Source organism: Ursus americanus, chromosome 9 (assembly GCF_024610735.1).
Source record: "Ursus americanus isolate L20-20 chromosome 9, mUrsAme1.1.p, whole genome shotgun sequence".
In the NCBI taxonomy this organism is placed as follows: domain Eukaryota; kingdom Metazoa; phylum Chordata; class Mammalia; order Carnivora; family Ursidae; genus Ursus; species Ursus americanus.
In genome coordinates, this window is record NC_142135.1 from 57,330,851 (window position 1) to 57,357,704 (window position 26,854).

At 41.3% G+C, this 26,854-nt stretch overlaps 1 protein-coding gene across 23 annotated transcripts in view; it reads left to right on the forward strand.

Annotated features, from left to right (window-relative positions):
• STAU2 (staufen double-stranded RNA binding protein 2) overlaps positions 1 to 26,854 on the forward strand; it is a 312,861-nt gene that overhangs the window by 254,175 nt on the left and 31,832 nt on the right. Inside the window, exon 18 of one of the 23 annotated variants that reach the window (XM_087864808.1) lies at positions 20,466 to 22,632. The exons of the other annotated variants lie outside the window; for them this stretch is intronic. Coding sequence (XP_087720934.1) covers positions 20,466 to 20,564 — 99 coding nt within the window. The 3' untranslated portion in view covers positions 20,565 to 22,632. Of the gene's footprint in view, positions 1 to 20,465; positions 22,633 to 26,854 lie in introns of those variants that run through there. 23 annotated transcript variants of the gene reach the window in all.

Consider the following 26,854-nt stretch of genomic DNA (forward strand, 5'->3'; position numbering starts at 1 on the left):
TAGCACTAAATAACTATTAGAAAAGAAGAAAGGCCTCAGATCAATGGTGTCAGGTTCTACCTCAAAAAAACTAAGAAAAGAAGAGGAAATAAACCCAAAGTAAGTAGGAGAAAGGAAATAATGAAGATCGGAGCCAAAATCAGTGAAATAATAATAAAAAAGAACAAAGAAAATCAGCAGGACCAAAACCTGTTTTTTTTAAGATTAATAAAATTGATAATCCTCTATCCAGACTAGATAGCGGTCAGGATGAAAAGAGAAAAGATACAGAATTCCAATATCAGAGGTGAGAGATAACATCACTGCAGATTCTGTGCACATTAAAAAGAAAGTCAGCAAATGTTATGAATAGTTTATGCCAGTAAATTCAATTTATGTGAAATGGACAAATTCTTTGAGAGACAAAGGCATTCCGAGGTGTTACTCCTGAGAAATTGTTTTTAAGTTGGAACACAGGGTCATCAGAAAAGAAACTTTGTAACAACTCCCTTGAGCGGAAAACAATCAAGTAAAGCTGACTATTCTGTAAACCCAAAAGAACACAATGGCCCTTGCCACACACTGCACATATAATGCACATGTAATTCACCTGGTCTTACAGCTACAGCTGCTCTTTGTAACGTTTGGCTCCATTTTCCCTTTATACTTGGCCTGAAACCTTTGCTCAGAAGGTGTGCCCTTTTCTTTATTGTAGTGGAGCCTACAAATATGATGATGCTATTTCCCAGAAACGTGCTTTCATTCGCTAATAGAAGGATTAGAAAATAAAGTTGAGGAACATTATCAAAAAGCAGAACAAAAGGACAAAGAGATGGGAAATAGAAATAGGAAAACAGAAAAGATGTCCAACATCCAAATATTGTGAGTTCCAGAAATAGAGTACAGAGAACAAAGGACTAAATTTTTCATATTGAAAAAAACCCAGAGTGTGCCATGAAATGGATGAAAATAGCTCCCCACCAAAGTATGTTGTGAGAGTTCACAATATTGAGGACAAAGAGAAGGCGGCACAAGCGGCTAGAGATCACGTGTAAAGGCTCAGGAACTATAATGGCTTTGGGTTTCTTGAAAGCAATGCAGGAATGGTAGTGGAACAGTGCCTTCAGAATTCTGAAGGAAAATAGTCACCAACTAGAATTCTATACCAACCCAAACTAACCATCAGTAATGAATGAATAAAATAAGAATATTTTCAGACATGCAAAGTTTCAAAATATATGCCTCCTGTGCCCCCTTTGTCAAAAAGCTACTTGAAAATATGCCCCCTCAAAATGAGCGGAAGAACGAGATAGGAAACAGGAGATCTGGTGCACAGAGAGGGCAGAGGCAATCTCCCTGAGGAAGATGAAGGGTGAGGCCAGGATACACTGTATACAATACGGAACGGAGTAGACGCATTGGCTGCTGTGATCACCAGGATCTCTACTGGGAGTGTACTGTCTTTTTAACCTGAAGAAGTTGTGCCAGGTGAGCCTAGCCCAGATTCTTGTTTTGGTTTTTTTCCCTTTGATCATGTACTAATGAAGTTCCTACTTTCCCCTCCATGTCCTCCTTGCTGGTCATCTGAGGATGCTCATTTCACCTCCACCAACATGTACTCCTGTGAGCTGGAGGTATGACATGGAGAGCTTAAAAACAGAAGATACAACAACAGCAAAAGCAAACAGCCTAATTCAGTAACGGGCCAAGGACTTGAGTAGACATCTCTTCAAAGAAGGTATACAATTGGCCAATAAACACATGAAAAGATATCCGACATCACGAATCATTAGGGAAATGCAAATAAAAACTACAATGAGATACCACCTCACACTCATTAAGACGGCTATTATCAAAAACAGAACATAATTGTTGGCGAGGATGTGCAGAAATCAGAACCCTGCACAGTGTTGGGGGGAGTGTGAAACGAATGGCGCAGCAGCTATGGAAAACAGCAGGCAGTTCCTCAAAAAACCAAACAGAATGACCATGGGATCCAGCAATTGCATTTCTGGGTAGACACCCAAAAGAATCAAAAGCAGGATCTCAAAGAGTAATCGGTATACCCGTATTCGTAGCAGCATTATTCACAATAACCAGAATGTGGAAGTACCCTAAGTGTCCATCAGCAGATGAACGGATGAACAAAATGTGGTAGATACGTATAGTGGGATAAGATTCAGTTTTAAAAAGGAAGGGAATTCTGTCACATGCTACAGCATGGATGAACCCTGAGGACCTGACGCTGAGTGACATAAGCCAGTACAAAAATAGAAATACGGTGTGAGGGACCTGTCTTCGCAAAGGCAGAAAGTCATATGGTAATCAGCGGGGGGTGGGGGGGCACAGAGTTTCACTGGGGAAGATGAACCTTCTGGAGATGGTTGGAAGTGATGGTTGCACAACAGTGTAAATGTATTTAATGCCGCAGGGCTGTATCTGTTAAAATGGTAAGTTTTATATATAGTTTGCCACAATAAAAAACAAGAAACAGGAGACAGACAGCAGCCCACACCTGACCACAGTCCTGCCAGACGTCTGGTTCTTGGTTGGCAATACAGCTGTGACAACAGCCCAGAGCCGGCAAGACCTCTGTTTCTCAGGACTCTCTCAACCGCCCTCTGACTTTTCCAGTAGAGGCTCTCGTAAATCCTCAAAGAACCCGAAGCCAGACTAGGCCCTTGTTGCGTCGCTCTTCTCCTGGCCTTCCGCGTAGCATCAGCAATATTGCTCTTTCTTTAGATTGCTAGGTTGGTGCTTGCTGTGCAGTTTTCCAACACGAAACCCAAGTGTCGTTTAGGTGGCAGGATGTAGATGGTGAAGTATAAAGAAGAGTGAAGGTGTGATTATCATGAAAAGCAAGAGAGTGGTCACCACTCATAGGAAGGGAGGGAGAGGCAGTTCGGGGGAAGAGGATTCTAGAAGTTTTTGAGATACTAGTCATGTTCTATTTCTTAACCTAGGAGGTGGGTACATAGATGTTTCTTGGTTTGTTTTGTTTTGTTTTTTAAATAAAATTATATGCACTCTTCACATTATACTTTCATAAAAGTACTTTCATAAAAAGAATTTTTAAAAAATATTTTAATTATTTAAATGACAGAGTGAATGTAGCAGCAAGTATGTCATACTCTGCAATATAGGATGATAGCTTCACTTTCCAGTGTGACATTGAACTTCTTCCTTTCATTTGTATTTCAGGATGCTTCATAATTTGTTGGAAGGTAGTTACTCCATCCAGTCTCTTGGTGTGTGAGTCAGAATGCTCGGCCGCCCTTTGCTGTCCTGCGCTTCCATGTCAGTTCCCACAGATTCTGTGTTTATTTGATAGCAAAGACTTCGTAAAGTAAACCAGTTATATTTCAGTTTGTGATTACAGTCTGTCATAAACAGGGAGTGACTGGCTGGCTCAGTCAGGAGAGCATGCAACTCTTGATCTCAGGGTTGTGAGTTCGAGCCCCACACTGGGTGCAGAGATTACTAAAAAAATAAACAAAAAAAACCCCAATCTGTCATAAACATTACTTGTAATAAGCTGAATGCTTTTAGATTGAGCTCTAAAATATGGCCATCCTATAGCTATGTTAATTCTACATATTTATTTTCGGGGTTCTTAAATCATAGATTGGGCCCTCCTTTCTCCATGTATTTTGTGCATGCTGTATTTCTGAAAGTCTCTTATCCATAAAAAAAAATTAAGTGCCCCCTCCTTTGTGTCACCATCAAATCCAGTACATATTAATATGTCTGTACCTCTCATACTTTCGTTGAAGTTTGTTTACTTATCCGTGTTTTCCATTCGGTGGTGAGCTCCTTGAGAGCAAAGATCATGCCTTATTCCTTATCTTTATCTCTCCATTGCAAGATCACATTTATTGTCTGTTGGCCAAATAAGAAATACTGTATTTCGGGCAGGGGGAACCACATGAGCAAAACCGCGGAGACACGAAGAAGACATGCTCAGGGAGTTAAGTGTTCCAACATAACCAGAGCTGCGGGGGGCCGGGAGTGGGAAAGAGCAGTGGGGCGTGAGGCTGGAAGAGCAGGCCGTGGGTAGATTGTAATGATCCTTGACTGCCGCTTTTAGAAATCTGAACTTGATTCTGTCTACCCTGGTTAACAACGGTCGATTTTTAAGTAAGACCTGACAAGCTGGAGCTGTGCTTTGGCAAACTGGTTCTGTCAGCAGCTATGTGTTACATGAAATGGAGAAGAGAGTGGATCAGGGACACCAGGAAGAGACTGACCAGAGCAGAAGAAGGAAGGACACATCAACTCAGGGTGGCTGCTGCTTTTTTTCTCTGAAGCCATTTACTGTCACACATCCGCATTCCCAAACATACTTTGAGACATAGTAGATGTAAAGTGTTTCAGAAATTTTGGAGTAGGACATTTTACTTCAAATGTGCACTGCAAAGTGTATTTTTTAGGCCTACACACACGTGCCTATATATGGATATACATACGTGTATATTCATGCATGTGTGCGTATAGCATTTAGGGACATTCCACTTCAAGTTGTGATCACTGCCAATAATTATAAATTTGATCATTCTTAAGACTAGTTTTCTTATGAGCTTACTGAGGCTGTTTCTCTGCTGTGTTACAATTTTCATTTTTATATCAAGCATTCATTTTCACACAACCAGCAAGTTTAAAAGCTTTGCACCCGTCGTGTGTGTGCGTGTGCATGTGTCTGTGTGTGTGTGAGCGTGAGCGTGCGTGCACTGGCGTGTGAACTGGAGTTGTAGTTGAAGGAGATGAGGCAGAATGGGATCGACGCAGGAAGACAGACGTTGAATGAATTGCTGGAGGAACCCCAGCCTCAGAGAGTGAAGCGAAGGTTCCTTGGTAAGGTTCTTATTCAGATCCTAAGTTTAACTGAGGAGCTGTTTAATAAATTGATCTAGAAATAATCAGTGTCTAAAATTCAATCTCTTTAAAAAATTAAGAAACAATGAGGGGAAATTTGAACACTGGCTGATGTTTGATGGTATTAAGGAATTACTGTTAACTTTTTTTAGATATGCTAATGGTGTTATGGTTACATTTTTAAAAAGTGTCCTTACCTTTTGGAGATTCATACTTAGACATTTACCATTGAAATGACACAGTGATGGAGATTTGCTTTAAATTAATGCAGAATTTGGGGAAGTAGGTGAAGTTGAGGTGAAACAAGGTTGGCCATGAACTGACTACAGTTGTTGAAGCTGGAGGCACGGGTTCATGAGGCTTCTCTCTACTTTTGTATATGTTTGAATTTTTTTCATAATAAATGCTTTTTAAAAAGAAGGAAACACGGTTCATGGAACTGATTCACCTACCCAAACTCATGGGTCTTTGATTAGTAATCAAATATGCAGCCATCCATCAATTTCAACCATCTGTCTGTCTCTTTTCTATTTATCCATCTGTCTATAAGCTTTGAGTTATTTCAAAAAAAGATTTTAAATGACTTTAAAGAATTCTCAATGATATTTTGTAAGTGAAGGAATTGAAGAAAAGACTTAAAAGTAAGACAGAGGTGAGAGGTACAGAATGCATGTGATGAGTTTCAGCCTAGTTACAAGAGATGCACCGTGAATTGGCCCCTTGACTTCTTGATGGACCTTGGAGAAGAACATGATCGGTTTGGCTCGTGAGTCATAGCATCTTCTGGCAAATCTGGCTGTCAACTGACCTGAGATATACCCGCGTAAATAGATTATATTGCTATATCTTCAGACCCATTGACTAGATATTAGAAAGGGGAGAGAAAGAAAAACTAACATTTATAGAGCATCTGTGTGTCAGCTGTTATGCTAGATGTTCTATACATCGTCTTTAACCTTTTTCTGTTAATAATGATTCTTATTTGCATTTTCTTAAGGTGTCTTTTTTTTTCATCTTGTCCCCTTCGTCTGGGCACTTTCAAATCCCTATGTATTTATACTCTATTTCCTTCCTCAAAAACAACCAAATGAGAAACCACCATTTACATGTATTTCTAACATTAGTGTCAAATTTTAGTGCTAATTTTTAGCATCAGACAATAGATACTTGATAATGATTGGTTTGTATATAAAAATTTTCTATAGACAGATTCCTAGATAGAAATTTTCAACATTGACTCATGAAGAAATAGAAAATCTGAGTAGACCTGTGACAAGGAATGACATTGAATTAGCAAGTAAACATTTTCTTGCTAAGTAAAGCCCAGCTTCACTGGTAAATTCTATCCACGTTTCAGGAAGAAATATTGCCATAATAATCCCATTCAAATTCTTTCAGAATACAGGGAGTGCAGGAATACTTTCTTACTGATTCTCTGAGGTCCTCTGGTATCAAATGCAGAGAAGGACATCACATGATAGGAAAACCACAGACTAATATACTCCATGAGCACAGACACAAAGTCCTTGATAACATGTCAAAACCATCATATAGGAGCTCTCTCCAAAGGAGTGAGCCCATTATCACTTCCATTCTCTCATCCATTCTTTAAAAAAAAAAAATTCTATAGAGAAATTCATCCAAATTATGCTAATTCTCCATATTTTCATCCTGTGTCTCAACATGTCCTGACCTTTTCTTCTGCCTCCTAAACTGTTTTTGCTCTGCTGTTCCTTGCCTCAAAGAAGGGCAACAAAACCCAACCAGCTGCCCAAAGTAGAACCTTCGACAACCCAGATTGCATTTCTGGCACCCTCCTCACCTAAATCTTGGCCTCCTCAGTACCCCGGTATCCATCCACAGAACTTCTGTCCATCCTTACCAGCCTCGCCCTCTGTTGAACACTGGCATCTGTGGCTTGACTATTGCAACTGTTCTTCCTGGACTCAGGCCTGTCCCCGCCAATCCTTTCTACACCACAGCCAAATTGATTTTCCAAAGTGCAAGGCTGTTTGTATCATTCTCCCATAGATACTTCAGAGAAGTGAACCTCAAACCTTTTGGTTTATGGCTCACAATTAGAAATAAATTTATCATCATGACTAAATACACACACACACAAGTTTTTTTTTCTTCTGTTCTGTCCTGTCCTATCTATTTTGATCTCTTTTGTTGAAAAAGCAATGCTGGTTGAAACCCATGAAAATGGTTTCAGAGCTAACTAATAGATGAGGTCCTATGGTGTGAGATCCTATGAGATCCACTGCTGTTTTTACTGCACAAAGGGTAAAAACTGACCTCTGTAACAAGAATGATGGGGCTCTTTGCATTCTGCCATCTGCTCATCTCTGTAGCCCCAACCCTAGCCCAGCTTTGATGTCCCAGCTTTCCTGAACCCTGATAGTCCCACAGTGATGCTGCCCTCTTTTGCCTTTGACTACTCTCACCCTGCTCCACCACCTGCCTCCTTACTTCTTCCGGTCCTTCCCGTGTCAGCTTCAATGTCTCTTCCTTTAGGAAATGTTACCCTGATAGTACTTATAGTGTTTATCACATACCAGTCACTGTGCTAAACCCTTCACATGGATTATCTCTTTTAAACTCCGATTGTCAGAATCAGTGCTCACTAAGTATTTGTTGGATAAATTTATGTCACATCATGCTCCCCCTTGTTGTTGGGGACTGGAATGGTATATATTTAATATTATCTCCATGCTAGAATTTCTACAGTACTTAGAATACTTGTGAGCATTTGTCTCCATATGTCCTCTGTGCTGATGGACCATGGGTCATCTGTGGGTACAAGTGCAATGAGGGATGTAACCATTTCTTCAGGCTTGAGAGGAAAGTGCCATCCATGTCCAGTTACCTGAGAGTCTTAGGATGAGAATATGATAAGATGCTAACAGCTGCCTCAGTATTTTATCCTGTGAATTCATTTTCTTTGATGGTTGCTTTTGAAGCCTAGTTTAATCTAGCAATTTCTGTTATTAGAAGTATACTGAATCAGACTATAAATGTTATGCAGCCATGATCAAGGAAACTTATAATTTTAATCTGCGTAAGGGTCACAATACCAAGTCACAGTACATTACCCATAATATAAAGCCAGAAGGTAAATTGGTTGAAGAATAATGGATCTAGTCAGTGAGTCTGAGCCGTATATGGCCTGGGAAAACAGAGTGAACACGGCAAATAATTTCAACTTTAGGTAATTATTACTATTTACAAATAGTAATGACCCATAGCAGGTAAATAGTCCTTGAAAAGCCATTGTAAGATAAAAGTAGTCCAAATGTTCTCAAGCTGAGAAGTTTTAGAATAACATCAAATCTTTCTCAGGTGTACACAGAAGGGTCTGATCGATTCTCTTCTGGCTGGTCTGAGGTCATCTGGTGCTCTTCTGAGAGTATATGTTCTTGAATAATAAGCTAAAATAGCCTACACAGCTCCCATTGGTAACAATAAACACAATTTCCAGTATGAGTATTAGTATTTTTTCTAAAAGATACTATTAACATATGAGTTCCTAAACTGATACTAGACAGTTTCTAGAAGTCAGTAGCCACTTAAGAACACGTGATTTCTTGGCCCTGTTCTTTAGACTGAGTAACTACCACAGTAAATTAAAATTTTAATGTCATATTGTAACTTCATTTCATATCATCTCTTTTTAGTTGTTGGCAATTCTGTGAATCAACAATAAGTGGAAGCCAAAACGCTAGAACAAAAGTGAATTGGTTTAGTAGTTAGGAAACCTGAATTCTAGTCCATAGTCTGTGAATCTCTGTATGGTCGTAGGCATATCATTTAACCTCTTTGCAGCTCAGGCTCTTCCTCTATAAAATGAGGGGGTTAAAAATCATAGCATGATCATTTCCAAAAGGATCTTCTAAGATCCTAAATTAGCATTAAAGGAGACCCCATCATGTATCAGTGGCAAAACCCTTTGTCAGTTTAAATAAATTGAATAGGTGGTTTTGACTCACTTTTCTAAATTTCCTTCATATAGGGGATGTAGAATCTCCAGGGTTTTTAAGACATTTCAAAAATAGAACAAAATCCAAATAACCAAACTATCATCCATTGACTTCAGAGGATCCATGGATCTGTAAACCCGTGGTGCATTGAATTTACAAACCCACTGACTGGATCCATGATTTTATTTTTGTTTGTTTTTGTTTGTCTGTTTTGTTTTTTTGTTTTTTATAATATTTTTATTATGTTATGTTAGTCACCATACAGTACATCCCTAGTTTTTGATGTAAAGTTCCATGATTCATTACTTGCGTACAACACCCAGTGCACCATGCAATATGTGCCCTCTTCAACACCCACCACCAGCCCATCCCATTCCCCCACCCCCCTCCCCTCTGAAGCCGTCAGTTTGTTTTCCAGAGTCCAAAGTCTCTCATGGTTTACCCCTTCTGTTTACCCCCCCTTCATTCTTCCCTTCCTTCTCCTACCGATCTTCCTACTTCTTATGTTCCATAAATGAGTGAAACCATATGATAATTGTCTTTCTCTGCTTGACTTATTTTGCTTAGCATTATCTCCTCCAGTCCTGTTCATGTTGCAGCAAATGTTGAGAAATCATTCTTTTTTGATGGCTGAGTAATATTCCATTGTATATATGGACCACATCTTCTTAATCCAGTCATCTGTTGAAGGGCATCTTGGCTCCTTCCACAATTTAGCTATTGTGGACAATGCTGCTATGAACATTGGGGTGCATATGGCCCTTCTCTTCACTACGTCTGTATCTTTGGGGTAAATACCCAGTAGAGCAATTGCTGGATCATAGGGTAGCTCAATTTTTAACTTTTTAAGGGACCTCCACACTGTTTTCCAGAGTGGCTGTACCAACTTGCATTCCCACCAACAATGTAGGAGGGATCCCCTTTCTCCACATCCTCTCCAACATTTGTTGTTTCCTGCCTTGTCCATTTTTGCCATTCTAACTGGTGTAAGGTGGTATCTCAGTGTGGTTTTCATTTGAATTTCCCTGATGGCTAATGATTTTGAACATTTTTTCATGTGTCTGTTAGCCATTTGTATGTCTTCATAGGAAAAGTGTCTGTTCATATCTTCTGCCCATTTTTTGATTTGTTTATTTGTTTCTTGTGTATTGAGTTTGAGAAGTTCTTTGTAGATCTTGGATACCAGTCTTTTATCTGTAGTGTCATTTGCAAATATCTTCTCCCATTCCGTGGGCTGCCTCTTAGTTTTTTTGACTGTTTCCTTGGCTGTGCAGAAGCTTTTTATCTTGATGAAGTCCCACAAGCTTATTTTTTCATTTGTTTCTCTTGCCTTTGGAGATGTCATGAAAAAGTTGCTGTGGCCGATGTCAAAGAGGTTACTGCCTATGTTCTCCTCTATGATTTTGATGGATTCCTGTCTCACATCGAGGCCTTTCAACCATTTGGAGTTTATCTTTGTGTATGGTGTGAGAGAATGGTCAAGTTTCATTCTTTTGCATGTAGCTGTCCAATTTTCCCAGCACCATTTATTGAAGAGACTGTCTTTTTTCCACCGGATGTTTTTTCCTGCTTTGTCAAAGATTAGTTGCCCAAAGAGCCGAGGGTCCATTTCTGGGTTCTCTATTCTGTTCCATTGGTCTATGTGTCTGTTTTTGTGCCAGTACCATGCTGTCTTTGTGATCACAGCTTTGTAGTATAGCTTGAAATCTGGCAACGTGATGCCCCCAGCTTTGTTTTTCCTTTTCAACAATTCCTTGGTGATTCGGGGCCTTTTCTGGTTCCACACAAATTTAAGGGCTGTTTGTTCCAGCTCTTTGAAAAATGTCATTGGTATTTTGATCGGGATGGCATTGAAAGTGTAGATTGCTCTGGGTAGCTTAGACATTTTAACTATGTTAATTCTTCTGATCCATGAGCATGGAATATTTTTCCATCTTTTTGTGTCTTCTTCAATGTCTTTCAAGAGTGATATGTAGTTTCTAGAATATAGGTCCTTTACATCTCTGGTTAAGTTAATTCTGAGATAACGTATGATTTTTGGTGCTATTGTAAATGGAATGGATTCCCCAATTTCTCTTTCTTCAGTCTCATTGTTCATGTATAGAAATGCAACTGATTTCTGAGCATTGATTTTGTATCCCGCCACATTACTGAATTGCTCTATAACTTCTAATAGTTTGGGGGTGGATTCTTTTGGGTTTTCCATATCGAGTATCATGTCATCTGCGAAGAGAGACAGTTTGACTTCTTCTTTGCCGATTTGGATACCTTTGATCCCTTTTTGTTGTCTGATTGCTGTTGCAAGGACTTCTAGTACTATGTCAAATAATAATAGTGAGAGTGGGCATCCTTGTCATGTTCCCGATCTTAAGGGAAAGGCTTCCAGCTTTTCCCCATTGAGAATGATATTTGCTGTTGGCTTTTCATAGATGGTTTTCATGAGATTGAGGAATATACCCTCTATCCCTACACTCTGAAGGGTTTTAATCAGGACAGGATGCTGTATTTTGTCAAATGCTTTTTCTGCATCTATTGAGAGGATCATATGGTTCTTGACTCTTTTCTTGTTGATATGATCTATCACACTGATCAATTTGCGAATGTTGAACCACCCTTGCATCCCAGGGATGAATCACACTTGGTCATGATGGATAATCCTTTTAATATACTGTTGGATCCTATTAGCTAGGATCTTGTTGAGAATTTTGGCGTCCATATTCATCAGGGATATTGATCTGTAATTCTCCTTTTTTTTTTTAAAGATTTTATTTATTTATTCGACAGAGATAGAGACAGCCAGCGAGAGAGGGAACACAAGCAGGGGGAGTGGGAGAGGAAGAAGCAGGCTCATAGCGGAAGAGCCTGATGTGGGGCTCGATCCCATAACGCCGGGATCATGCCCTGAGCCGAAGGCAGACACTTAACTGCTGTGCCACCCAGGCGCCCCTGTAATTCTCCTTTTTGATGGGGTCTTTGCCTGGTTTGTGAATCAAGGTAATACTGGCCTCACAGAATGAGTTTGGTAGTTTTCCTTCTGTCTCTATTTTTTGAAACAGCTTCAGGAGAATAGGTATTATTTCTTCTTTGAATATTTTGTAGAATTCCCTGGGGATTCCATCAGGCCCTGGACTCTTTTTTTATCTCCTTTCCTGGATCCATGATTTACAGGAAGAGTAAAAATGTTTATTTCTGTATTCTGTGTCTCAGCTCTAAGCCTCAGAGGCCATTCAGATTTCTGCTGATCAGCTGCTTCCTGATCCGTGGGAAGGAGGCAGTTTGAAAACAGGTGCTATCGGAGTACCAGTCAGAGCAGATCTAACTGGATCCTGTCCACTTTGATGGTGTTCCACTATATAAAAATCTTCATACTAAAGTAAAACTTTAGTACAAACAAAAAAAGTACGTAAGTGTACTTTGATGTATTTTCAAAAATTGAGCATATCCATGTAACCAGTAGCCCCGTCAAGAAACACTCCAGCATCCCTGAAGCCCCCACTGTGCCCCGTCTTGGTCGCCCCCGTCCCCGAAGACCAGCACTGTCCTAGCTCCCAGCAACATAATTTAGTTGTGCTTGGTTTTGCACCTTGCATAAGGGAAACCCTACTGTAAGTCCTCTTTCATGACTTCTTCCGCTTGGTTTCACACTGGTATGTGGTGTCGAGTGTAGATGCTGGCACCTGCTGTCATTGCTGTATAATATTCCGTCACAGGACCTTTAGCCTTTCCAGTTTGGGCTGTTATGAAGATTGTTGTTATGCACGTTCTTTTATGTTTTTTGGCGAACATACATACCCATTTCTGTAAAGGAGACTGATCTTTTTTTCTTTTTTCTTTCTTTAAGATTTTTTTTTTTTTTTTGAGAGAGAGAGAGTGAGCACGTAAGCAGGGAAAAGGAGAGGGAGAGGGAGAGGGAAGGAATCCCAAGCAGACTCCTGAGCATGGAGCCCATCGCGGGGCTTGATCTCAGGACCCTGAGATCATGACCTGAGCCTAAACCAAGAGTCGGTGTCTTAACCAACTGAGCCACCCAGGCACCCTGAGATGGATCCATTTTTAAATGTAGCCTTTCATGATACTTTGGCATATAGACTACCCGTGGTTGGAAGGTCGGGTAGAAATTAGTTTTATAAGGATCAAAAGGCATGATTAATTTTAGTTCAAAGCAGCCTACTTTTTTCTCTTCTCTCCCCAAGACAGACGCCTGAGGATGGGAGCTGAGCAGAACACGCCTCTGCCCGGGGAGTGACAAACTGAGCAGAGCTGGGAAACACTGATCTAAGCCATACTCAGGGATAGAAAGTGGTGGCTTTTGTTTTTGCTTTCACTTGTTACTGCAGTAGCAGTTTGTGGGCAGAAAGAGCTTTAAATAAAGGTAAAAGCTTAAAGTCTCAGATTCACCAAAACTTTTGTAATGTTTTTTCCTTGCACATCATGAAACGTTGACAGTAATTAGATCACCAAATCACCCCCGAACTTGGCCACCCAACTTTTATTTATACTTCTATTAGTCTCCCTTTAACGCCCCCAGCTATGCAGTTCTGATGTGCAGAGGCAGACATTTCGAGAAGAAAATGCCTGCAGACCCAGGGACAGCATAACGGCCTGAGCACTGCAGATATTCTTCTTCAAGCTTCTTGAGGTGTTTTGTTTTGTTTTGTTTTTTAACCATTTAGACTACATGCCACAATAAATTATTAAAGGGTTTACAGTTCCTGTAAATCACCCTTGCAGGCAATATTTCATTCGATGGTCTTAGCAACTCTCTGGGGTCGACAGGAAAGGTTGTATGGAGCACAGGGTGGATGAAAATGTTCCAGCTAATTTGGAAAGTGCCATCCATTTGTAACTGATCTTGTTATGAGCTGTTTATTATTTTTGTAACTGGAAATTTCCAAACTTCCTCCATCCCCTTCTTCTCACAATACTCCTCTGTATGTTCCCCGTTGGCAGGAGGGTGAGGCAGCTAGGAGCGTCCTGCGCTAAGCTTTCCGCCGCTTGAAGCGGCTTCTGATCCACCTTTTAATTTTATTTTTTAGCCAGTAAGCACTTAATCCTTTTGAGGGTGTTATAGTAGAAGGTGTTAGCCGAGGCAGTGGCTTGTCACATGGCATCACTGGCAAATCCAGGCTTCCGGCGGTTTCTCTCTCTTCCAAGGCAGTGCTCCAATCGGAACACGAAGCTGGGGGCTCCCTCGGGGGACAAGGTGCTGGTTACTCACACAGTGCCTCTGGCTCCCATGCACGTCCATACATCTGAGCTCTGCAGAAATGCCAGCATGCACATGACTTGGTCTCGAGGCATGTGGATTTTTGCTCCGCATTCAAACCATGTGACCAAGACCACAGACACTTGGATAGGATGATTCCTTTAACAACCATATTGCACAGCCACTCTGCTGCCCTTTGATGTGTGGATACTCTATCATTTGACTAGCTTCCCCCCCCCCTTTTTTTCCCTCAGAAATATATTTGGTCTGGCATTCTGAGAGAGCCTTAAATCTCTTTTCCCCAAGATGCAGCTTTAAATATTCCAGAGATCAAATATTCTCATTTCGATTTTAACGTACAGAACAATATTAATGAAAATCACCTCTCCCCTTAAGCCGTGTCCGTCTGAGTCACGCGGGGGCTCGTTACTATGCTCGCGACCACATTGCTTGGGCTGTGAACATCGTCAATCCTGTGATTCACTGTTGTTTGAAGAACGACAGTTTTATGTGAGTATTTCTTCCTCCATCATGCTGGCATTCACCTTGGCTGTTACAAATTATGTAGAGTATCCTATTTTTTTTTTTTTCTGCAATAAGTTAAATGGGGAGAAGATTCTATGGTATATTGTCTCATTTCTTAGACATGCTGCTGAGTCATTTCCCCTTCATAACTGGGCTAGTTTTCACTAATACCTTTAATTACACCAGTTCTTTTTAATAAAACTCATTTTTATTGACTTTCGTTCTACTTAATGAATCCTTCTTGGTGAAACAGGAGCTTCCTGGCACCGAGTATAAAATGACCCCTTATGACAGCTGAAGGTGGGTTGCATTTTTCTATCTCCTTTATCTATAAGCAGTGTATGTTTCTTGTTTTTGTTTTTCTGTTTTTGTTTTTTTTTTATGCTGGACTAAATCGACTGAAAGCTTTATTTCTCTATTACATGGGCTGGCCTTACCTTATGAAATAGAATTCTTAAAAGCTTATACTGTATATTTTTTTAAAAGATCTTGGATAACCTGAATTGTATTATTTTAAATGGCACTTAAGAAAAGCTCGAGGAGAATTCTTTTTATAATTCAGTACCTATTTTATATTGTGAGTAATTATTCCCCAATTTATCTATCTGTATTTTTTTTATTGATGGCTTTCTAATAGCACACACTTGTAGCTAAGTACATAGGGGGAAAAAAGAAGACATTTTACTGAAGAATAAGCAAAGACATTATCTTTAATTGTGTCTGGCATATGCTTTAATGTAAAGTTAACTTTTATTTACCTTCAGGATACCCACCCTCACTCCTGTTCTCCCTACAGCCACCCCAACCCCGAGACCCACCCCATTCACAGTTGTATCTCTGGGCTAATAATTAGTCCATTAGCAGCACTGTTTTGATTGGGTGTTACCTAACTGTGTAGCTCTTTATGGAGCTTTATTTTAAACCCAGTGTCATCTCTTCTTAGCACATCAGTTTTTCTTCTCATGTTTTGACAGATCTGTCCTTCCCCACCCAGTTCTGGTACACCACCACCCTGTCCTATCACACCACACAGATTAAAGGCAAATCCATTCTGCATTCCCTTCCTGCATCTCAGCTCTGGGATTTTGTGAGCAGTGTTAGCCTTTAGCTTAGCCAATGTAGGGATGTGATAATGCATAAGTTTAAAGCAAGGTCCCCTAGTCTGAAAATCTCTCTTCCACGGCCCTGTCCTTCAATGCCCCAAATCATGCCTATATTTCCTGTTGCTCTACTTTGCATTTGGACATTAAGGGCTGAGATTAAGATGTAAATGTTATAAGAGAGCTAACCCATCTTAGCCTGAATTTCTTTCTTCCTGTCTCTTTCTTCCTGTCTTTCTTCCTGTCTGCCTGTCAGCCCACCTTCCTTCCTTCCTTCCTTCCTTCCTTCCTTCCTTCCTTCCTTCCTTCCTTCCTTCCTTCCTTCCTTCCTTCCTTTCACCATAGAGGAATAATCAATCATTGGAATCTGAGAAAATTAAACATAGGATAATTGATATTGGGGAAAAGCAAGAGAAATAGAAAAGCCAGCAAAATGGAGCTCACCCTAAAATGGCATCAGAGAGTGCTGATTTAGGGGTATTAAAAACAATTAGGGTTGAGGGTAAAGGGGAGAAAAAGTGAAAAGTGAAAGCAAAATGGTGACACCAGGTAACGTTAAAGGGAAACCCGAAAAGCAGCAACTCCGTCTCCTATTCAGTGTTGTTGGAAGTAGCCTACGTTGTATTTCTGGAAGCTCTTGTGGGACCGCTTCAGCTGTTTCTCTTAATGGGCTATTCTGTGCCACTGTCCCTGTTACACTTAATTTACTGTTTAATGAGATTCCTCATCTCAGGCCCCTGCTTAGCTTTGTTAGTCCCATGACCCCTTGCTTCTGTGCACTTGTGCACGTGCTCTTGCTGCCGGGCGGCTGGCTGCTGTAGCACAAGTTGACCGATCCAAAAGCCTTTCGTAACCCGCCTCTGCCTTAAATTCTTCTTCACGTAGAAGGGGAGAAAAAAACCAACCACCACCAAAGCGAAACTGGTCGTTGTTGTCCAGACTCCCTTGCAGCTGGCGGTAGCCATAGAGCTGAAACCTCACTATTGAGACGTACAGGGATATCTGGCTAGAAGCTTCGGGGGAAACTGGCTGACAACCCAGTTCAATCATGAATGTAATCATTTGAAAAACAAATCTGAACTTCTTATTTAAAGGAGAGTCAATCCTCACAGCAACTCTATAAAAATAGAGCGTTATATCTTCTTAAGAGGAAACTAAGGTTCGGAGAAGCTAAGTAATTTGGGCAAAGTGACGGAGCCTGTAGGTTGTAAGACAGAGACCTAACCCCAGGGCTTCTGGATTCAAATGGGACAGTCAGGCCCCTCCCACTGCTTTGTGCTGCCTGGTTGGTCACCCTTCTAAGGAAGTCAAGTGTATCTGCACCTGTAAAAGTCATATGAATTAGAAATTCACTTATAAATCTGTTGAGTTGTTTCCCATTTTTTCCGGGATCACAGCTTTATTCTCCAAGCAACTTGGCTTTAATGCCAGCTTTAGTCTGATTCTCCCCAGTGGGGGGCCCTCCGGCTGGATATTTCATGTGTGTTCTTGACCAGGAGGGGTACTCACTTGCTGATCTGATTTCTATCTTGTTTCCTTTGACCCACATTCCTTTCCTTTCTTGAATTGCCCAGAGAGAGAATCCATGCACCAGCACTGACTCTCAACCTGTCTTCTCTAGGACCACAGAAAACAGGTGCGTCTCACTCATGGCCTCCTACCATGTCTGTCCCTGTATCTTTTTATCTCCCACCCAAAACCTCCCCCTGAGCTGATGCAGAAGGAACAGGCATCTCTTTTCAAGTAGCAAACTTACTTGCTCTTGTGAGCAGAGCAGAAGATGTGGCCTCTTGCCCGGCCCTACCATCACTTAAATTTGGGGTCAGGTCATTTATCCTCTCCATTTGTCTTAGTCAGTTTGGGCGACTTTCACAAAGTACCATAGGCTGATGGCTGATATAAAGAAATTCCTCATAGTTCTAGAGGCTGAGAAGTCGGAGATCAAGGTGCCAGCCTGGTCTATGTCTGATGAGGGCTCTCTTTCTGGTTTGCAAATGGCTCTCATCTTGCTGTGTCCTCACTTGTCAGGGAAAGAGAGCCTCTCTTTTGTGTTTCTTCCTATAAGGGCACTAATCCCATTCCTGAGGGCTCCACCCTCATGATTTAATCACCTTCCAAAGGCCCTACCTCCAAACAGCATCACACTAGGGATTAGGCTTCAACATATAAATTTTGGGACAGTGGGAACAAAAACATTCAGTCCATTGTACCATCCCTTCCTGTAAAAAGGGATAAATGATTTCTTTCCCACCTCACTTAAGAGGAATATTATGAGGAGGGCAAATCAATTACTTATTCAACTAATATTTAATGGGCATCCACTATGGAACAGGTGTTATGCTTGAGCTTGGAGAATCAAAGATTAGAAGGTAAGGTTCCTGCCCTGGTTGCACTGGTGGGGATAGATTTGTAAAGAGAAGGCTTCGATTTAGGAGAAGTGCTAAAAGAAAAGTGTACATATGCTGTAGGAACCCAGCCTGGCAGTTCAGAGAAACGTCCACGAAGAGTTTGTGCCTGAACCTCAAAAGACAAACAAGGGAAAGGAGAGAAAGAACACTTCAGGGAAGGGAGGCTGCATTGACAGAGAAATGACATGGGAACAAGATGGCGAGGATGGCAGAGGTCGCTCCTTATGCTGTAGACAAGGGCCAGACCAGGACTGTGAGCCTCCCGCGGGCAGGGAGCATGTCTCAGTCATCCTCATATCCCTGTCATCTAGCAAAGTGCCCGCCATCAAGGAAGGTGCTCAGTGATTGTTTATTACGTGTCGAATGAATGGAGGGCTTTCAGGAGATCGCCCAAATACCTACAACACACAGTAGAAATTGGTGAGGACCGTGAGGGAGATACAGATGAAACATTCTGGATTGCAGTGGTGGGAGAGCGGCGGTGGGAAAGGACGGTGACTCCATGGAGAAGCAGCCTGTGAACCAGGCCTTCGGGGATGGATGGTGAGGTTTATCAGAGCGGCTTCTCTATTTTTCTCTTCCATGTCACATTCTTCCATTTACCAACCTCTTGACACTGGCTTAAGTTTCCCTCCACCCCCTCTTCTTCCTGGCTTCCTTCCTGGATTACTTCTTTCATCCTGTGTAGAAGCCCTTCCTCCTCTCTAATAAGCCAGAGGGTAAAAAGGCGTTGCCCAAGCCCTTTCACCTCTCCTCCGGAGGCATTTTATTGCAAAGACTTGGGATAAAATAGCTCTGGCAAACTGATGTCTTTAAAAGATCCAGAAAGAAGGAAAGTCTCACACTTTTTCGCCACGTTGAAATGAACAGAACATAGAAATAGTAGAGATGATTGGGTAACTTCATGAACCTGAAACCCAGAAAAACAGTGACAAGAATACACCAAGGTGTTTTGGTTTAAAGTAATGTAATTTATGGATCACCATTCAGGCTTGAAAGAGCTACAGGTATGCTGCTTTAAAATGCAAGAATGCTTCCCTAGAGTTTGCTGAATTAGTCAAGAGATTAACGCAAGAGCATTTGGGCCTAACCCTACCCTAGCACACACTGCCTTCAAAGGCAGGGGTAAGAAAATAGTAATAAAGACCCAAAGGGGGATGTTAATTCCATTGTGGTATAATTAAGCAATGCATATACACGCACATACACGTGTGCACGTACGTAACAGATGACGACGAGGCAAGGCTCTGATGACCACACGGGGCTCTTGGTGCCCAATATCAGTCACAACAAATCCAAAGCAGTCAAACCTGTGAAAGGGTTAGGAGAAGGGAAACTTTAAAACATTGTCCTCTGAAAGCAGGAAGGGAAGTTAATCACCTGCCTCAAAAAATACATGTAGCAACCCACACTTGGTTTAAAAGAGATAATTAGTTTGAAGAAATAATTAAATAAAAAATAAATGGGTCACCCTAATACCATTTTCTGGTCAAATACATTTCTACTAAATACAGAAACTAAATAAAGAGGATGGGCTATATTCTAGGATAGCATAAAGGAACTGTGGTTTTAAAAAAAATCCACTTAAATATTTAATAAAACATTATCATATGTACTGGAAAACATCAATATGCATCCAAAAGGATTTGAAATGTTTATCATGTTTTAAACTGTTGACCATTGGATAGGATACCTCAGGCCTGTTTGGCCCCACTGCTGGAGTGGCTGGGAACGAGAGGGGTCAGACCCAGGCTGTCACTAAGTGTGGGCTGGGGTGGGGGTCGTCTCTGCCACCTGAATTTCCTCCTCTGCAGATCTCTGCTCTTTGAAGAGCAAGGCTGTAAAAATTCAAAAGGACAATGAATAATTTCTTGGCAAGAGTAGAAAACATCAGGTTGGTGTTTATTCTTCCATTGACTTTGGTCCCATACAAATTATGCTGAGAAAGCAGGGGCGTCTTCCAGTGGGCAATGACCTCATTTTAGCTGTATCTTCCTAAAATGATATCACAAAAACAAATCCACCCCCTCTAACATGGCTTACAAAGAGTAGATCTTTCACCATTCTGAAAGAGTTCATTCTTACTTGCAGGTTGATGATATAACTTCATCTAACTGCCCAACTTCCGCTCTGTTAAGCATGTTAGTACAAGCCATGTTCGACTCGGGTTCTTTTTTTAGTGTTTCCTTTGATTATTCTGTTTCCATTTTTTAAAATGCTTTGTGTTTGGAAGTTTCCTTGCATTTCCTGAACCGTCAGAGTGTTTCAAGAGAAACATTGAGCTCTTTAGGCTGCAGTTTGTGTGTGTGTGTGTGTGCGTGTAAATCCAGGGCTGCCTGCGAACAAATGTTGTATTGTATATTATATGGAGCTGCCTCCTCTCCTTCTCGAACAGAGCACCTGGTGTTACTGGTTTCAAAGAATATTTCAAGATTGGCAGTTGGAGTCTCTTCATAGAAGTGTAACAGCGCTTCCCAGAAAGCTTGAAAAATGATATTCAAAGTGAAGGAGAATAGAGAATGGGTGTCACCCTCTAAAAGAATAGTGAGCAGCCGCAAGAACCTTCATTCAAAAGGATTCGGAGAGAAAATGGAGACGTCTGAGAACCAGCTTTACAGCTCGGTGTGAGCTTAGAAGATTGAGTAACCTCTTGAAACAGGGTTCTGCCTGATCTGTCTGCCAGCATGTTTCTTGTGCGAAAAAAACGAAACCAAACCAAACCAAGCTCTCTGCTTCAGGCAGTATCCCAGAAAAGTTTCATTCAAAAGCTAGAAATTGCAACAAATCTTCGGGCAACTTGGAAAGTGTTACTCAAAGCCCCTGACTTTTTTTCTTAAAAAGAAAAAAAAATGGTGGAATAAAGATGTTTCACAACAAATCTGGCCTTTGGTGGGAAGGCTTGATCCACCATTGTGAAGTCTTGATTTCACAGCCACCAACCCCCACTGCCTCTTCAGTGCACATACAAGGTTAGGGAACCTGCTTGGAAGGTTAAAATGAAAAATATTCCAAGTCAATTCTGTGAGACATAGGGTCCTTTCCTTATCTCGCTCAGCTCTCAAATGTTCCCTGTCACCGCTCACAGATCAGAAGTCGTTTTGAAAAAATCAAACTTTTATTCACCCCCAGATATGGGATAAATCAGAATCAAAGGAAATTACCTCCTTGAAAGTCTCCTTCACAAATGGAGTAGATACTTCGACTCCTTTTCCTGAATATGCTTCCCGTAAGTGTCCTGAATCTTGGATTGCACATCAATAAATAAACTTTTAACGAAGTCGTGGGAAGAGTATCAGACTAAGGCCTTGACCACTTAGAAAGACTCAGAAACCTGAACTGTGAACATTTGTTTTGTGTCATCAGCTTACATAATAATTATGGTGATTTATTTTTCTACAGTCTTTCTTATGAAGCAATATCCTTTATAATCAAGTACTCAGAAATTCATGCATAAAGTGTATTTACTCTTCGGACCTGGCAGATGTGAAATGAAATAGATATGAGGAGTACAATTTTTCTGGACGACATTGTTATAAGAGCCATTTTTTATTTGCATCTTGCTCGTTCAAAGCAGGTCAGGAAAGAGTACAAATGAGCCAGTAAAAGCCTGCCTCATGCGTACTGCCGCACGTAAAGATCTATGTTTTCATTTTCAAAGGCCAGCATATTGCTTTGGAAAGACATAAAGTAAGATAAAACTAGACCGTATTCGTCTTATCACTGTCTAGCAAGTGTCATAATGTCTAATTAATGTGTCCATGATCGCATAGGAGGAGTCAAATAAACTGCTATCAGACCCACTTTTCCATTTCGGCTCAGCAAATGCTGGTAGATAGGCAGAAAAGCAGGCACAGAGGCAGACCAGAAGGAAGAAAAAGGAATCTTCTCATTGCTTCCTACTATGACTGCTTTCAAGTTAATTACGTATTGTGCAAAAAGTCTTCAGAGAAGTTTCTTCACAATCATTGGTTACGCACCCTGGAATGCCATAGTCTTTTTCATTTTTTAACTTTATTTTAAGATTTTTATTTATTTGTTTATTTTTAACTGAGCTTTATGCCCCATGTGGGGCTTGAACTCACGACCCCAAGATCAAGAGTTGCATGCTCTACCAACGGAGCCAGCCAGGTGCCCCTGCCATAGTCTTTATTAACCTGTCGATTGTGTACATTCCCAAAGCATTCAAATAAATTGCATTATTTTAAATACTAGGTATCGTGAAGACAGTAAGTTGACTAAGAACACTTACCTTTTGGTATATCAAAAGAGACACTTGAAGTCATAGATGCCAGAGGAATAAGGAAAATATCTTACATATTTTTAGGTTTAAAATGTTTTGTTATTTATTAGCAGATGTGGACAAAAAACCCATTATAAGTGGGAGGGGGTGGTAGTGGTTGAAAAGACTGACAGAGGAGGTGATGTGACAGGCTTGGGTTAGGCAATTGGACCAGACAAAGAAGCAGGGAAGTTGGATTGACCGAGGGGAAGGGTGGGAGCAGAGCTGCTGGGAACAGTAGCGCTGAACTCTCGGTGTGTCACTGTGGCTAGGCAGAGACCCACGTGTGCAGTCCCAGGGGACTGGTCCAGTTCCATCCCTGCAGGCTCCAAGTTTAAGAGCTCCCCTGCATTCCACAGATGGGTGAAAGCCTGCGGCTGGGTCCCTACCTGACTTCTGCTTCTCCCCACCTCATTCTCCCGACCTACACAGTCTCCGTCCTCCTCCCACTTGCTGCCATGCTTACGCTATCTGTTGACCTCTCTGGTTGCCACCAGTATGACATGATGTAAGTGGCATCCTCTCCCTAGCTTATGGATGCATTTGCAAATACATAGAAGAAATCATGTGTTAGGCACCCCGTGTTTGCCAAATTAATTATGATTCCACAAGGTTTCTGATTTTCTCCCAAACCAATGAGAGAATATCTTCCCCTGTTTATCCAGTAAAATATAGCTCAGGTATCAATTCCTATATTCTTCCTCTGAGCCTCACCTTCCACCCAATTACCAAGGCTGGGATAAGTATTACCCCTTTAAAAGTAGCATTTATCAGAAGTACTGAAATGGTCTGTTTAGTGTTTTTTCTTCCCCACTAGCCCATAAGCTGTTCGTGCTCTTTCATATACGTCTATGTAAGCGTGAGAGCCTCTGTGTATGACACATCTCCTACGTGCCAAGCACGGTGGTAAATATTTTGTGTGCATTATCTCAGTGGAGGAAACTCATCGAAGACACTGAGACTCAGAAGGGGAGCCATTTCCCCGGTCTATAAGCCAGATTCCAGGCCAGGTCGGTCTGACTGCACAGCCCATATAATCACTTACTCCACACCAAAGAACCTGGCACACAGTTATTCAGTGATTCCTTCAACTGAAAGAAGGAAAAGAGTTGGGAGAAGAGGGGATAAGGGAGCAGGTACACCCCAAAAACTAAAGCCCAGAGCTGTGGTCCAGACTCCCAGTCCAAAGCTGATTCTAGTGTCCGCAGCTGAACCATTTGGAATGAATCCCTCTCAGAAGCATATTGGAAATCTGTAGAATGCAACAAACATATCCTAAGTATGTTAGGACAGTCTTAGAGCTCCTGATGACATCAGTGTGAAGAAGGTGAAAAGAAAGCTATGGACAGAGTAGGGCTTTAAATAATCGTGGCTCTCGTCCTGGAAGCAACTGATGTTTTTGTCGTCACTAAAGCTAAGCCCCCCAAAGCAACTAGGGAATACCACAAGACGCCTCAAGTCTAGAAGACCATGGATCTAAGAGTACTGAACGCTTAGCAGAGGACAGATCGCATCCCTCTCCCTTCAGCGTGTTCCTCAAAAGCCCTTTGTAATTACTATTTGGCCATCCTTTACCACTGTCTATGTACTCGGGCAATTTTTAGGGAAGGTGAAATGGAGTTCTTAAGCTAAGTATCAGATGTGTTTAAACTTGTTCAAAACTTCTCTCATCCCCTGTAGTAATTTGGCATACGTGTTTAACAAGAATTTAAGCCCTTAAATATTGATTTAGTCGTTTGTGCTGTCTATCAAAGCATGTCTCTTTTCTAACTTGGAACAGATGAACTTTCCCAAACCACCTCAATCAAAACAATAACAACAATGGCCTTTTTCTTCGAGTTCTTTCTTGGTTCAATACGGAGACAGGCCTCCGCAGCACCAAGGTGGAGTAGGGGGACACACAGCTCGTCAGGTACCTCCCGCTGGAAGATAAGGATACAAAACTGGAACTGAGTTTGGGTTTGGGTTGGCAGCCACTGCTGAGTAGAGGATGAGGGTGAAGCGAGATGTGCTGACCTGTACAAATGGTCTAAGAGAAGGAGAACAATCCAATTCACCGCTGGCCTAGATTCCTCAGGCAGCAGTCCTCTGATTTCCACTGTGTGTTCACGGCTGGGGCTGGGGCCCAAGAGGCCTCAAGAGTCCCGGCAAGCCATGCTTGAGAGAAGTCGCTCCTCCAGGGACAGTGGCCACATTGAGCAAGGGAAGATGTGGAGCCAAGGACAAGTATTCCTGAAATATGTTTTGAAATTCCTATTTAATGCATATATTCGGCAGCATACCAGAGCCCTTAGTAACAGCCCGTTGGGTGTTGTGACAACGGCGTGGGTGTAATGACAGCAGCCTGTGTGGGACGTGGCACTCTCTGGGGGCCGAGCTGCTGCAGTCTGAGGATCAGCTTTTATTTCAGTGGGAGCTCTGCACACACTAGGGCCACAGTTTGAGGTCTCTGGGGGTGGGCGGGAGGGGTCACTTTAATGAGAGCAGACTTCCCGTGGGAGGCCCCACTTCCTGACAGGGGGAAGGATAAAAATGCAGCTCCAGAAACCAGAGTGCCTCTCAACTATTTAAAGTCACCCCTTTAAAAAACCCTGCACACTCAGATGGCTGTCAGGATGGATTTAGGGATTTCCAGTTTCGATATGGAAAATGTATTCTCTAAAGCGGTTTCTATAGAGTGGGAAATTATGGCTCTTTCATACAAATATAATAATAAAGCTGGTCTGAAAGGGCTCATATGCTTGGTACTTGTTGGGAATTAAGTTTTTTCTTGCTAGGTGAGGAGCCCTGCCCCTCTTCTGTGACTATACACTCTCAAAGGAAGAGACTCCTCTGTATGGCTTTTTGCGTGTGTACAAATTATGTCTTTGCATCTATCCTTTTTTTTTTAATTAAGATTTTATTTATTTACTTGAGAGAGCAAGAGCAAGAGAGAGCATAGAGGGAGAGGGAAAGCTTAACCGACTGAGCCACCCAGGCGCCCCCATGTCTTTGCATCTATCTTTGTAGAACAAAAACCTTTGCAAGTTAGTATTAAATCAGCAGTCGTTAGTCATGAGAGAAAAAGGAACATAGGAAACTTCTTAAAAAAAAAAACTTTAAAGTCAAAATTTGATTACTTTGACAAAAGTAGGCCTCCATTCAATGAAAATTTTTGTTAGATTATTTAGTCATTGCAGGGAGCTGGAGTGATTAAAATGTTTTATAATGCACTGTTGTTTTCCATGAAACTCTAGTGTGGCCCTGTTCCCCGGCCACAGGAATGTAAGAGCTTCTTGGCAAATACCCTGACTAGGACCGGGTGGGACGATGTATAATTAATGTCAAGTGTTATTGCCCTTCTCCAATGCCATCCACCCACTGACCAGCATCAACTTCCTCCTGTTCTTTCTGTATTCAGAGCTTGGTTTACAGCACTCTGGTTCTGAATATAGCAGGATAAAATTCTGGTTTCCCTTTTTGAGAATACACATGATGAAAATCAGGTTCATGTAACAAGAGCTAACTTTCTTATATCTTTGTTAAAGGCGTTCAGAACGAGCCAACATTTTTACAGTTAGAGATAATATTCAAGTTAGTAAAGATCTTTTTTTTAAAGAACATTCTATAGCTACTTTTCAGGGGGTATAATTTTGTTCTCAATTGTTTAACATTTTCCCTTGAGTTTTGCTTGACAAGTATTGGGAAAGAATGTCTGGCAACTGTTAATGAAACTGCAGGCTCTTTTTTTCTCTCTTTCTTGTTTCTATAAACTTACTAGACAGGCTTAAGTCCAAAGAATGATAAAGTAAGAAGATATTTGTACATTAAAATGAAAGCAGGAATAAAAATAAATATTCCTGAATATCTTAGAATATTGAATGGGAATCAGAGTAGAAACCATGAGATTCAGATACATTACCCAGAAGCCGAATTGTCTAATGAGGAAAGCTATAATTGTGAAAACCAAAATTCCAAGTCAGTGCTAGAGCCAATTTTATTTTATGAAAGTAAAGCTGAGAATTTTAATTAAATCGTAGTTCTTCCTGTGAGGTTCCTGGGAAGGAAATGTAAGGATAGATCTTAACAGGGATGAGGTTCATCGGATTGGTGTTAGTATGCTCTCCTGTGCCCATACTGGTGGTTGAAATATTGAAACACTTCCGTACGCATTGGTAAAGAGCCATGGCCTAGAGCTCTCAGTGCCCTCTGCCAACCCCGTGGCTGCCTAGGCCCCTCTTTGAGACTCCCCCTTCATCTCATCTCCCCAAAACCCAGCTACTAAAGGAGTCACACTCAGTACAACAGGGGTGTCTCAGACCCTGCCCCAGCCCAGAGTGGCAGACTGCTTGGTTAGTGCCCATATTAACCTGTTAACCGTGTTAACCTGTTGTTCAGTACTTTGCATATCATGCCTATGCTAGTGGAAAGCCTATAAATTAAAACAGCTAAAATAAGGATATCTCTGTAGAAAGGAAAGTCAGACAAATGTTACACCAAAGAGAAAAACTAAGAGTGGTATTTAA